The 14236-nt window shown below is 36.3% G+C and overlaps 2 protein-coding genes across 2 annotated transcripts; both read left to right on the forward strand.

The window, feature by feature from the left end:
• Window positions 1–1786: 1786 nt before the first annotated feature.
• On the forward strand, window positions 1787–4536 carry LOC132196771 (vacuolar fusion protein MON1 homolog A). The gene is made up of 8 exons (XM_059619634.1): window positions 1787–2208; window positions 2271–2413; window positions 2471–2671; window positions 2732–2975; window positions 3083–3258; window positions 3312–3432; window positions 3490–3771; window positions 3824–4536. The coding sequence occupies exons 1-8, from the start codon at window positions 1918–1920 to the stop codon at window positions 3962–3964; spliced, it is 1599 nt and encodes a 532-aa protein (XP_059475617.1). The 5' UTR covers window positions 1787–1917; the 3' UTR covers window positions 3965–4536.
• A 217-nt stretch (window positions 4537–4753) lies between these two features.
• On the forward strand, window positions 4754–6879 carry LOC132196825 (proteasome subunit alpha type-5). Its single transcript, XM_059619730.1, has 5 exons — window positions 4754–4844; window positions 5107–5175; window positions 5227–5559; window positions 6240–6401; window positions 6517–6879. The coding sequence occupies exons 2-5, from the start codon at window positions 5107–5109 to the stop codon at window positions 6682–6684; spliced, it is 732 nt and encodes a 243-aa protein (XP_059475713.1). The 5' UTR covers window positions 4754–4844; the 3' UTR covers window positions 6685–6879.
• Window positions 6880–14236: the final 7357 nt, after the last annotated feature.

The raw sequence follows: 14236 nt of genomic DNA on the forward strand, positions 1-14236 counted from the left end.
ATAAACAAAAACAGTTAACAACATTAATTTGAGGGGGTGGAAATGCTTCCACAAAGTTTAATTATTTTAATTGAGAAAAATAAATTATACATAATAAAAATAAATTTTTACAGCCTTTGCTTAGCATTCTCCCTCTCCTCTCCTAACGTAGGCCTCTCAATTTCGATCAAAGGTGTGGTGGTACGGCAGCTGTGCGTCGCCTTCCTGCATTTAGCATTTAATTTGGCGCCAAAAGAGAAAAAGGCCATTCCTGCTACGGTCGGTACGGCGAGATGCAGGAAATGCCGCCAGAGTGCACTTGCATCGCCAATGCATTTTTCCCTATGCTGGCGCTCCGCCTACAACCCTTGTTCCCCATAAGACCAATAGTCCCCACTCCGCGCACAATTTTCATCCGCTCTCGCCGTGCCCACGCCGTGCCGTACCGACTATATTTTGTGTACAAAATTCCCCTAAAGACCTACCCCAAACCGCATGTGACATCAACTTTCACTCAAATTTTCTGACAAATTCTTTAAAACTACGCAATAAACTTTACGGATTTGCTCCATAATATTAAGTTAAAACCTTATTTTGGCCTCTTTAGGAGAATTTACGGCCAAAATTCGAGCGAATTAAAGTGAAAATAGATTTAGGTCTATTCTTAAAAATTGCTAAAAGTAACTATTTAAATGGGCAAAACGTAACAGAAAAAGCTAACCTGACACATAGGAGTGAGCGAGGAATTAAGAGAATTGATAATTACCTAATTTTTGAGGAATTGTGGAAAAACGTGGTCGCCAAACAATAAAACTAGAAGCCGAAAATGGACAAGTGGTCCTGCCTGCGGTTCGGGCGTCGCTCGTCTGTGAGGGAAAGATGGCAGCAGATGTTGAGCAGATGGCAGGGGCCAACTTAACCCATCGGGCCCGGGAAATCTCATTGGGCCTTCGAGGTGCGCGCGGCGTGGGAAAAGGCGCGGAGGGACACTTCTCGCTGCAGCGCGCCGCTTGGGCTTCTCAGGTTGGCTGGTATTTTCGCGCCTTTCGTCTTTTCAGGGAAAAGGTCGGCGGGTAATAGAAAAGTATGCGCGCGTCTTTTAAAGCTTCCCTCATAGAAAAAGCTCATGGCCATCCCCAACCTGGAAAGGAATTTAATTTCAAAAGATTACCGTTACCCGAAAGCAGTTACAAAAGGCGACCTGAAATATTTCACTGTTTAATTTTTTTCAACAACGAATCTCCAAATATTCAAAACAAAGCTCTCATTAAATGTATAGCATAAAAATAGCCTATCATGAGAGCATCGCTAAATTCTTCTTTAAGGCAGACAACTTACGAATTTTTCCTCATCAACCGTATTATTTATGAGAAAGCCACTGAACAAATAACAAATCGAAAAACTTTGTTTTTAGTTTAAACATTGAGAAGTTTGACGTAAATTAGTTTCGCGAGGTGGACCAAAATGTAGTTTAAACAAGGAAATTAAGATTTTAGAAAGTTTAGGAAGATAATTCATTATACCGGAAGATACACTAGACGCACTAGACATACCTATGGCGACTATGGCGTCCCAAGCACAAAAGTGAGTGAGGCAGGCGCGACCCTCACCTTTCGATTTGATGGCCAAATTGGTGCCTAAGTGCTTCAAACATCACTCAGTCAGCTTCCCTGTGACCAAATTGGCCGTAAGGCACTCTTTTTTGGCCGTCGGCCGCTCCTGAATTCGGCACAAAGCCTTATTTCGGGACCACATTGTCATTCTTTTTCGGCGCGCACTTTTCTGCTTGTTTACTCCCTGCCACGCCCCCTCGGCAAAGATGGGCGCGTCTGCCGTGTTTTGGTTTTGAATCAAACGTCGGTGGTCGACTGACGTTTGCGTTGAATTTGCCGAAAACAAAGGCTTTCGGCGCATGGTTGAGGTTAAATAAATGACTTTATGGAGACCCAAGCAAATGGAGAGCCTGACAAGGAGGAGGTTCATCGCGTGGAGCCGGATGAGGTGCCGAAAAACTGCGAACCAGGCGCCAGTTGCGAGAGCATGTTGGTCGCCTTTGGGTCCATCGAGGAGATTGTTGAGCAGGAGATGGATTCGAGTTTTGCGGAAAAGAATGTGCCGGGTAGCACGACCAGCACCATCAGCGAAATTCAGGATGGAATACAAGAGTGTGCTGTCAACTCAGAGGACGAGGGAGAGTCTTTGACGGAGGACATACCTGCCGTCAAAATTGTAACATAAGCTCGTAAATTAGGTCGACTGCTTGTAATTTATATTTATTTTTAATATGACAGGTTGAAGCTGAGAATGTAGAGGTGAGCACTCAGGAGGAGCCTTCCACTCCACCAGAGAGAGAATGCTGGAGTAGCATGGAATGGCGTTCAAAGAGAAAACACATTTTCATCCTCAGCAAAGCCGGGAAGCCGGTTTATACCAGGTTAATTGACTTAATATTTTTGAAAAATTTATTTATAAAAAGTTAAATTATTTTCAGGCATGGAAGTGAAGACAAATTGGCCACAATATTTGGAGTCATGCAAGCTCTGGTATCGTTTGTCGAAACAAACCAAGGAGATGTGATTCGTTCGATACATGCTGGCGATAGTCATTTTGTTTTTCTCGTCAAAGATCATGTTATTTTAGTGTCCGTCTCGAAGACTGGGGAAAGTGTACCTCAACTAGTTTTACAATTAATGTGAGCTTATTTTTTTTCTTTATCTAATCGTAAAACTTAAAAAAAAAATTACATTTGAAGGTATGTGTATAACCAGATAGTGAGTGTGTTGACAAAAACGCAGCTAACGAGGATTTACGAGCAACGGCGCAACTATGACTTAAGAAGACTTTTAGCCGGTGCGGAACGACTGCTGGACAGTCTGCTCGACCTGACGGAACGAGAGCCGGCCTTCCTACTTGGAGCAATAAGATGTTTACCCCTGGCCTCAACCGTGCGAGATCAAATTTCTAATACAATTTCCAGCATGTGCAGCAAAATCAAGGCAAGGTTTTTTAAAACGCCACTTATAAACTCAACACTTATTTGTTATGGGATTCTGAAAAGGAAGTTTACCCAATGGAGCAATCAAATTGCTATTTATTGTTTCAGAACTTGGTATTTGCCATTCTTTTGGCAAACAATCAACTGATCACTTTAGTTAGAATGAAAAAGTATGTGATTCATCCCCTTGACCTTCATCTGATCTTCAACCTTGTAAATTCTTCCGAGTCCTTTAAGACAGCTGAAAGCTGGACCCCAATTTGCCTTCCAAAATTTGATGCTAGGTATAATTCTTGTTGTTATATTGAATATTTTTTAATAAGTAATGAATTTACAGTGGTTATCTACATGGTCATGTATCCTACTTATCTGACGACTGCCAAGCTTGCCTACTTCTATTGACTGTTGACAGGGATGCTTTCTTTACGCTCTCCGAAGCAAAGCAGAAAATTTCAGAAGTAAAATAAAAATGATTTTATTTGAAAATGAACAATTATTAATCCATAGTTTATTAGCGTTTACGGAGGAACAATTGTTTGGAGGCAATCAACGTGTCAGTCAGCAGCGAGGGCTTGATGATGGACCAAGTTGGTGTCCCCGAAGTAAGGCACTTCCTGTACAAGGCAATCTCGACAGCCCAGTTTACGAGTCCAGCCCTTGAAGTCCCATATCACACCAGTGAGAATGCAGAGAGGCTCATGAGTCAGTACCAGGCACTGCATCACAGACTGCACAGCTCTTCCAGGCCTTTGAAACTGCTCTTTTATCAACTAGAGACTGATGCCATGCTTGGATGGGTATTAAATGTTTTTTTGGAAACTTTTTTGCTTATCCACGTTAACGTTTTAGATCACAAGTGGTTTTGAGCTTTATGTCACATTTGAACCTCTCGTAACTAAGCTGAATGCCATCAACGCAGTTAACAAACTTTTACGTTGGATGAAAAAGGAAGAAGACAGGCTTTTTAGTCTCAATGCACCAACATTTTAACTATTTACACACTTAAATTCACTCTTGCTTCTGTGCTTCCTTGTTGGAAAATTTAAACTTCCCAGTTTGAAGACCTTTCCCATGTTTCTTAGAGGAGTTCTTGAGAATTGAAAAATGTTAATGACGTGATGGTTAAAAAATTTGTGATTGTAGTTTAATAATGATGATCCTTAAATTTCTGTTTAACATATTTAATCTGCATTCCATTTTTACTTGCTATCAAGTGCCAATCACATGCGAGTACCAACATGGTTAATTTGACCTTCGAAAAAAAGCTACAAATTTTACAGATATTTTCAATGTAATTTATGCTGTTTGTTACTTGTACTTGAAAATAAATCCACATTAATTGCTTCGTCATTTGTTGTCACAGTAATAATATCATGGAAACTTGGTAGAATACTGAAATTATGGAAATTTAAGCACTGTTGCACATGCACATAGAAGTAATCTATAGTTTTCAATAATAATTCACTAATTTTATAATTTTTGTATAAAACTTTTAATTGATAAAGATAATGTTTGATGTTTACGATCAATCTTTTTCTTTGACAGCACGCATATTATACCGCGTGGATTTTAAAATTCAAAATAAAAACACCAACATAATGGACCATTTTTTAGTTTTATCTATCACGAAACCTATATCAACACAATCTTGTATTGATTTTTTAACTCAATAAATAAACTCTTTTTAGCTCGCTTATTAATTTATAAGTTTTCTATGTTGGTTTCAAGTAATTGAAATTAATTTTGTTAAAAGTAAAAACTTTATAATGTTTGCCACCCTGAGTATGACTTGTGTGTTTGCTGTTTTGTAAACGCAAAACGGAGTGCAGAGTGACTGCACATTTTGAAGCCGGTTTCACAAATTTCCAAGGTACAAACTAGGATTTTGAAGTTAAACTCTTTAGATTTTATAATAAGAAACTTCAGGTTTTAACCTTCAAACAATAAATCATTTTTATTACATTCAATAAAGTGTAAAAATCGAGATTCTTTTTACCAACAATGCCGCTTGTCATGGCATTTCACCAAAAAATTCAACAAGAAAAATTCTTTTTCGCGTTTCGTTTCATTTGAAATTTGAACCCGTTTATTACTTTCATTTTTTTAATCAACTTCGATTGCAAAATTTTCAGATGTTTCTCACAAGATCAGAATACGACAGAGGCGTGAACACATTTTCGCCAGAAGGACGTCTTTTCCAGGTATGATTCGGTTCACTTTAAAGAAAATACTCACTAAAGTTTTGCTTGCAGGTTGAATATGCGATTGAAGCGATCAAATTGGGCTCCACGGCCATTGGCATTTCAACCTCTGAAGGCATTGTCTTGGCTGTTGAGAAACGAATCACTTCACCTCTAATGGAGCCGTCAACGATCAAAAAGATTGTTGAGGTGGACAAGCACATTGGTTGCGCTGTGAGTGGCCTGATTGCTGATTCACGCACCCTCATTGACAAAGCCAGGGTTGAGGCTCAGCACCACTGGTTTGTCTACAACGAGAAGATGAGCGTCGAGTCTGTGGCTCAGGCAGTCTCTAACCTGGCCATCCAATTTGGAGACACTGACGATGATAGCGGATCGTCTATGGTAAAAAATTTAAAATTATACCCACATTATATACCTTTAAAACTTCAATTAGTTAATCACAAATGAGCAATTTTTTGTATACGGGGAAAATTGCTGCTTTAAATAAAAAAATTTATTTGATATTTTCACTGATTTTCACACTATGAACATTTTAAAACTTTGGGATTATAATTGTTAAAATTTTTGTTTCAAATTTTAATAGAAAACAAAGTCTGCGCATCACAACAATTAAAGCAAATTTTGATTGTGGCCAAGCGTTCTGATTGGGTTTAAATATGGATATTGGAAGTGTGGATTTTAGACAGGCACATAAATTAATGTTGATTCTCTTTGGGCACAGAAATGTGTTGTCCAATCCACCTTCTTATATTCATAAAGGTTAAAAAAAATTGTTTCCAGCCAATCAGCAGGCTGAAGCAACAATTTAATTTTGTTTGATTGTTGTGATGCACGGATTTTCGTAGAAATCTTAGCAACTTAATTACAGTGACAATTAAATAGACAGTGTAAGGAACTTATCATTTTGTGCTGGAAGGGAAGAAAAATTATTAAAAATTTGTATTTAACTTCACTTTGTATTTAATTTCACAAAAAGGAGTTTAATATTAACCTTAAATTTTTGTGTATTATTTGTATACCGAGATGCTGAGATCAGATAATAATTAATGTAAAATATGCAGAGCCGACCTTTTGGAGTTGCAATGCTGTTTGCTGGAGTTGATGAAAAGGGACCTCTGCTTTACCACATGGATCCATCCGGCACTTACATCCAGTTTGACGCCAAGGCCATCGGTTCCGGCAGTGAAGGTGCCCAGCAGCAGCTGCAGGAAGTCTACCACAAAGTAAGTCCCAGAGAAAATATAAGAAATAAGAAATGATTTTTTCATCTTCAATTTTAGCTACAAAGTTTAAAAAACATTTTTTTACTTATGCGAAAAAAAAATCTATTATTTTTAGGGTATGACTCTGAAAGAGGCTATTACACATGCGCTTACAATTTTGAAGCAAGTGATGGAGGAGAAACTTAATTCTACAAATGTCGAGCTGGTGACTGTCACTCCCGACCGCCTTTTCCACATGTTCCCCAAGGAAGAGGTTGAGGAAGTCATTAAGAATATTGCTTGAGAGGCTGGTTTCTTTAACAAATAAATTTCAAGTTGATGATGATTTCTTTAAGCTCAGTAATGAAAATGATGAAAAATATTGAAGTTGTTACACAAATTTATTATTTTCGGTGATCCACCTTCTAAAAACTGCATAAAAAATTAATTAATTCTTGTATCACATTTCTTTAGAATAAAATATGGTTTTTACCAAAAACTTTTTTTCCGTTTTAGTCTTTCCAGACTCCTGATTTGTGTATTTTTTGCTTTTTTTATGAGGAGATAAAATCTAAATATAGCTTCATTCACAAAATTTTATTTCATTCGCCAAAATCAAAATTGTCAGTTTCAAAAATGTTATTGTAAGATTATCTAAAAGAAAATTAAATAATTATGTTCCTGTAAAGAAACTCTTAAATAGGGCTGATTGATACATGAGGCTTTATAGATACAAACATTTAAATGAATTTCTTTTCTTTTTTTGAACTGATGGTTTTAGCAAGACAAGATACTATAAATTGGCTAAGAATGTTCTTCTAATTGTTGTTAGTGAGGGTATATTTTTTTGTTATAATTAGTGTAGCGTAGTGTACGTATTTGTTAGTGTTGTGATTTTTTAATTTTTTTTTATATAATTTCTGTTTCAATGAGTTTTTCTATTCAAGTTTGAAATCCATTTTCACAAGTATATTTTTATATAATTTATATTATATTATAAAATAAGTAAAATAATTTACAACTTTTTCAGAAGCATAACATTTTAAAACCAACCTTGATCGCAGAATAAATATGATGAGTAGTCAAAAAAATTTAAATTTTATGGTCTCATTGCAAGTTTTAAAATTCTTCAAGTAAAATTTGCGAGTCTTCCTCGCAGATGATACACACCACACCTGCCCTAACTACAAGGCTGCTTCATTAAAAAAAAAATCTTTGCACACTTCTTGAGAGACGGGCTGCTAGAAATAAACTTTATTTTTGCCGAGACACCAGACTAACACATTAACCGAGCAACCAACTAGTCAAATTATTTCAGAAAACCAGTTACTGGCTTTATTCTCCAGCTGCTGAAGCAGCGCCCTATTGCTTGATTCATGATTATTAAATCACTTTTTATTTTACTAAAGAAATCTCTGGCTTGGAGCACGTGTACCACTTCATTTTAAAACCACTGCACCACAATTACTGCGTTATTCACTCTTCTTTGTATTTGTTAATTCAAATTACAAACTACATAATTATATAATTTTTGGTATTTAAGTGAGAATTTTTTAACCATGTCAGACTAACCCAGAGATGAAAAAATTGAATTAAATTAAAGGGCTAAAAAGAGTTTTTGATGAATGAAGCAAAATTTTGACGAAAATGACTATATATTTTGATTGGAAAATTTATAAGCAAAATTAATTTTTAAATATTTTTACTATTTTCTTGAAGAGAATATATAGTTTATGATCATCATTTTGGCATTTTAGCCTTTTCAAATTAACTGAGCGTTATTATTTTTAAACTTTATAACCAAACGGGCAAACAACAGTCAGCCAAGTGGATAAAAAAAACGTTCGCTTTTGGTACAATAGGCCTTTGTGCGGATAAATTGGAAAAAAGAAGTTTCATTGTGAGCCTCAGAATGGCTGGTGCGCGCTCTGTGGAGTTTTAATCTGACATGAGCAGAGCTCTGCGTTGCGTTGAATGAAATTTCAGCTCTGCGGTGGTGCCAATTGATACGGCGTTCCCGAGGGATGGCAGCGAGCGAACCAACACTCCGCTCCTCCGTTCCAATTAAATCGACCAGTTTCCATTACGGCCATGCTTTTGCAGAACTCTTGTCTACATACATTCGTGCGCAAGTTGGAAGTTGAAAATTGATTTGCAGTGACAAATAATACAGTTAGCTAATTTCATTCTATTCTTTAGAAAGACACAAAAAGTAAATAATATTTGCAATAATAAATTAATTAATCAAGCAATCAATGAAATTTTTACATTGATTAATTCACTTTGAAGCAATTAAAATACAGGATTGCTTTATTTATTAACCATTGGTGATAAGTAAAAAATAAATTAAATTTACGTTGAGTTTGGTCGATTTTATAGTTTGCATCAAAAAGCGCCTGCCGTTTGCAGTAGCTATGCAACTGGCCGCACTTCGTTAGCGTGCCGGTTGCCTAGAAATTGTCATATACTTGGAGCCTTTCAAATAGGTGAAAACAGAAAAAATATCCAGTGATCTTCCTCTGTAAAGCGGTTCCAAATCAAATCGAAAAAGTGGAATTTTTCAGAGCTATTCAGTTGATTTTTTTCTCTTTTATAGCACTGCATAACATTTTCTGAATTATTGAAATGACATGGAAATTAAATACATTATTAAAGAGATGAGAGAGGCACAGGGAGATTATTTCACAACCTGAAAATTTCATCTGCGCTTGTACTTTGCCATGAAATTGCTTCACGATGCTGCATATAATTGGCACCAGTAATAAAAATTAATAACTCAATGAGGAACTATAAATTTTCCTTTTTTAATTTATATTGATTTAATTGAGCTTAAACTGAGTTTGCTTTCGTGATATAATCAATTTCACTTAAATTTACGGCTCCTCCATAAGTATACTTCAATCGAAATGTGAACTTTCATTGCACACGTTTGACTCACTTGCACTCTCAAGTTGCCAAACTCGCAAGTCTTCTTTTACATAATATTTATATTTTTCTGTTTTAATTCAAAATATTATGACGAAAAAAATTTCAATATTTAAAAATGGAAATAATTAATAATTGTTTGTTGAATTTAAATTAGTTCAACAATGGATATTGAATATAAAAATTAAGGAAGTAACATGGTTTCCGTGTAAAATTGGAGTCAACTTTGGAGTAACAATTAGGCCGGTTTTAGGTTGAGTTCGGGGTGGCTAGTTGGTGTGCCGGGGTGTGTACCAGAGCATTCATTCCCTCGAGAGACCCTTTGACGTCATTGAAGCGCGAAGGCGGCGCTTATCAGCGTACCCGCAGCCGCGTGGAGTCGTTCTAGAGCGCTGGGATTAGACACCCTCGCTCCTCACCCTCATTATCGCCAACCAACCCCAGCGCAGGCAGATTCACACCGAGCGACGCACCAACACGCCGTCGCATGGCAACCTATTATCTGCCGCGAATAAAATTGCGTTTTCATTTCCCAGGGCTAAATGACAAGGCGAGAGAGCTCTGCAGAGTGAGCAACAATAATCCTCGGCGGATCCGTCATCTAAATTGAAATCTTTCGGCTCAAGTGGCGAGAATCATTTCAGCCTGTGGAAAAGCGCTAATTTTAACATTATGCAATTTATAAATGGGACTAAAAAAAAAATTATTTATAAATTTTGATTTTATTACATTGGCTGCTCATGTTATAACATCCTATGAATTTTTCCCAAAAAATTAATTTTTGGGTCGTTTTTAATTTTTGTTTGTTAGACGCCGTCAATTAGTAGCAATCAGCATCACTCCTAGCTTGTTTCCAGTTCTCGTCTTTATAATTTATAGGGTGATATAAATGCAGCTTGCAGGTCGATTTCTTTCTTCCTAGCCCAATGGAGAATATAATAATTATTAGCCGAGTGTGCTCTCCCGTTTTTGTAAATGCAGCTGAAGCTGGCCAGATTTCCCCGACTAACGGAGTGGAAAGGTGCTGGGATTATTATAAATGCAGTCCACGAGTCGCTCGCTTGGTTTTTATAATTTTATAACACCAAATAGCAGTCGGCGGAGCGTCTAATTTAATAAATCCAAGGGCCTCTGCCGTGTTATTTTTATTAATTTCATCTCTCGGCTCATTTCCCCTCTTTTGATATCTGACTGATGCCAGTTCAACCTTGTTTTCATCAATCAAACTGTTTTATGTTTTCACTTTATGACCAATAAAAATTAATAAAATTAATGTATTAAAAACTAATTAATAAATTTTTTAATCAATCAGAAGAAGCAGCTTATTCCAATTTAAGTATTGATTTACAATAATGGCACTGAATGCTTGTGTATATATATCCCTCTTTATCTCTTTGGAGTCAAATTGAAACAGTGGTAATCCAACCGGTGGGACGGAAACATTTAAAGGGTGGATATGTGTTTGTTTGTTGCATCAACAGACCTGACCTTTTTATCTGGCGGCGGCGACAAAAGTGGCTTTTCAATTCCCACCAGAGTCGGTGGGAAAAGCAATTATCTCGTGACGACATCTGCCCAACACTCATCATCCATCCCCTGCCGCCGCCGCTGCTCGCTCACTTGTCACCCCTATGGTTGTTGTTCAACCCCACCGAGCTGCATACATGAGTGACCTCAAAACGTTATTAATTGGATTACATGAGGATCAATATGTCTATGCGTTTGCCAGATAAAGATTTTTTAGCTATTACAACAGAGCGAGAGGATCGGCTGACGCGCTTTGTGTTATTATAACTATTATAAGCTGCTTTCGTTTCGAGAGCCGTCATAAATTTCCTCGTTTTACGACAAAAAGCGTGAGCACGTGTTGAAAGATGCGCCACCGCTGAGATTTTGATTTGTGTTTTATTGTGCAACAGAGGCGGCGGGCGGCCGAAGCGTGGAGATAAACTTTTTTAATAAAATATGACGTGGACGCTAAATTACTGATTGGCTGATAAGATATATCTATTCATTTAGCATTTTGTTGTGCACAAAAACTTTTGTGACAAGCATACATTAATTTTGTTAATGTTTCTGAAGGTAATATTTAAACAAACTCACAATATTTTATGGTATGCAAAAAAATTAATTTTCTGTTGAAATCAATATCAACTATAATTAAAGATATAATAAGAGATAAGAGTCATAAACACATTTCAATACATAATTACACCTCCCATTGATTACAACTAATTATATCAATGAAATATTCTTGCCAAATAATATAGGCATTAATAAATATTTTTACAGTCATCGCAACTTCTTACAATTTCATGCAGTTATAAATATATATGTTAAGTAGTTTCAATTTTGCGTTAGTGCAATTTATTATCAACTTTGGGAATCATTTAGATCAGTTTATCAACATGTATGAAGCTTTTTTTTAAATCATTGAATTTCGATATAGCCTTGTACGATTTGAATTGGGAACCATTCGCTTAAATCGCATCGATGGGACGCTTAACGATAATTAAAGAGTCAGATCACTCAGATTCTCCTTCCAGCGTTTGCTTCTCGATTTCGGTCTTTGAGTGTCCATTAACATAATAACATAGCCACCTATCTATATGCATCAATATTTATTAGGTGGTCGCCTAGAGAGTCGCTAAATTTTTGCCTCTTTGTGAATTTCTTGCTAAATCACAAATGGCTCGTGCGCTATTTTACACCCATTAAATTTTGAATTTATTGCCTGAATCTGATCTGCTAATTCCAGAAGGTATGTTATTAAACTTTAAAAAAGAAATGAGCATCTTATAAAAACGCTGACTATATCTCCAAGCTGAAAGTGAAATACAACTTTAACCACCATCTCAAAAAATGATATTGATAGATAAATTTTTCGTTATCTTCAAATTAAAAATTCAAATGCAGTTTGCGATTGCTTAAAATGAATTAATTAAGTGCAAACTAAAATTCTGAGCCAGCTGATATAATAAAAAACAAAAATAAAACCCAAGCATTCTTCACTTCCTCAAACTTTGGCAAAATTTGTTTTTCTTAGGTTCTCGTAATTCATATTTAAGAAAATAAAGAAGGATTCGGATAAAAAATTTTAAAATAAAAAATGTGTCTGATAAGTTTGAGTCATATTTTGGGATAAACGTCACAAAAAAATGATACTCCATAGATATATCTTCTGGAATATCTGTGTGTGTGCTTTTAGTTTTTATGCATTAACGCAACAAGCGAGCTCTGCATATCTTTCTAAATAACGTACCTGCCGCAAGTTTTTTGTCAGCATTAGGCGCTATGATGATCGCTGTTAAGGTAGACCGTGTATAAATAACCCTTTAAGAAAGGTGTGTTCTCCTCGCATTATTCCTATTTCTGTGAGTTGAGATGGGCGCGGGCAGATTGCATTCATTTGTGATTGTAATCCACGTAAATGACGTTCATTTGATGGGGCGCGCGCTCCACTTAAATTATAGACATTACCTCGCGCAAAGTAAATAAACACAACACATGAGGGCATTTGTCAGGAACAAAAAGGAAAAAGGGTTAAATGTGTATTTGATGATAAGGTAAGATCTCACGATTCAATTGCAGTTAAAGCTATATATTTGTATGTTGTATGTAATTATTAAATTATTTCAAAATTATGCCAAGAAAAATAAACTGGTATAGAATTCTCATTAAGCAATTGACAAGAACATAAATTTAAAAGTTCTTAAAATTAAAATTTTCTTGGTAATAAGAAAAGATTTTGATGTTAGCGCAAAAATATGTACTTAATGCAAAGACCTCCCGCAAAAGAAATCGTTAGTGATAACTAAGAGGCTTCCTTTCACCAAAAAGAGCTAATTTTTAATCTGCGGCCACCGCGCGCTCGCCAATAAAATCAACTTTTGTGAGCGCGCACCTGCCCGAAAAAGATAAAAAAAATCAACGTCAGAGGCGGCAAACAAATTCTCTTTTTAATAACCAGCGATAAGTCGATCCGAAAAGTCGTGTGGCCACTTTTGTGTCTGCCGGGCCGCTTTTGTTCCTTTTCTTTTTCCCTCCACGTGCAACCAGTCAGTGTGTCAGTAGGGATGGCTTTAGAGCTGGACCAAAGATTTCAAGCGCGTAAGCCAACATGTTATGCAAAGTAAGGTAAAAAAATAGTGGCCGTCGCAACTCTTCTATGTCAATATAATGTGCGTCTAATGGAGGCTGCTACATTTTTGATTGCTCTCGTTTGAGGCGATCGAGCAGATCGGTCCGGCTGATTAAAAGCGATAATTGCCCTTGCGCTGCCTAATTAAAACATCAAATTGGAATACAGACACCTTGAAACATTTGAATTTTATTAGGGACCGATATTGACGACAAATAAATGCCAACATATTTTCGCTTGTTCATAACTGTAAGGGCGTGTCTCTAATTTTCTTATTTGCATAAATTCGATAAATTGCTTTACACCTTTTCCTTAATCAAATTCGGAGTCGACAGGGACTTGAGAGTTCTATAAACAGTTCCTTCGGATTTAATTAGAAAATTAGAAGCGGCACCTTCCAGGAAAGGGAGCTTTATTGGTTTGGACATCTTGTCGGGATCTCCTTTATATTATGACCGCAGCGACTGGAAATATCTAATAAATATTTAGTTTCCACAAAATTTTATTTGATGCTCCTCTAGCCTAGGGCAGCCTAGAGCTTTACCAACACATCAAGAGTTGCAGAGAATTTTGAGTTGTGTAATTTTTATATATTAATAAAAATATGTCTTATGTGTCATAGGTGCTGCAAATGTTAAATAATGTGTGCATTAAAATATTTCTTTGCTTTGATAAAAATTAGAAAGAAATAGTAAGTTCTTATTATAATATGCTAGCTTGTTGGAAATTTGTTGCAGGTTATTATTTTATGGGCATTTTGGTTAAATTGTATTAAACATTATTCAAGATG

The sequence above is a fragment of the Neocloeon triangulifer genome, unplaced genomic scaffold, assembly GCF_031216515.1.
Source record: "Neocloeon triangulifer isolate White Clay Creek 2 clone unplaced genomic scaffold, ASM3121651v1 ptg000012l, whole genome shotgun sequence".
NCBI lineage: Eukaryota > Metazoa > Arthropoda > Insecta > Ephemeroptera > Baetidae > Neocloeon > Neocloeon triangulifer.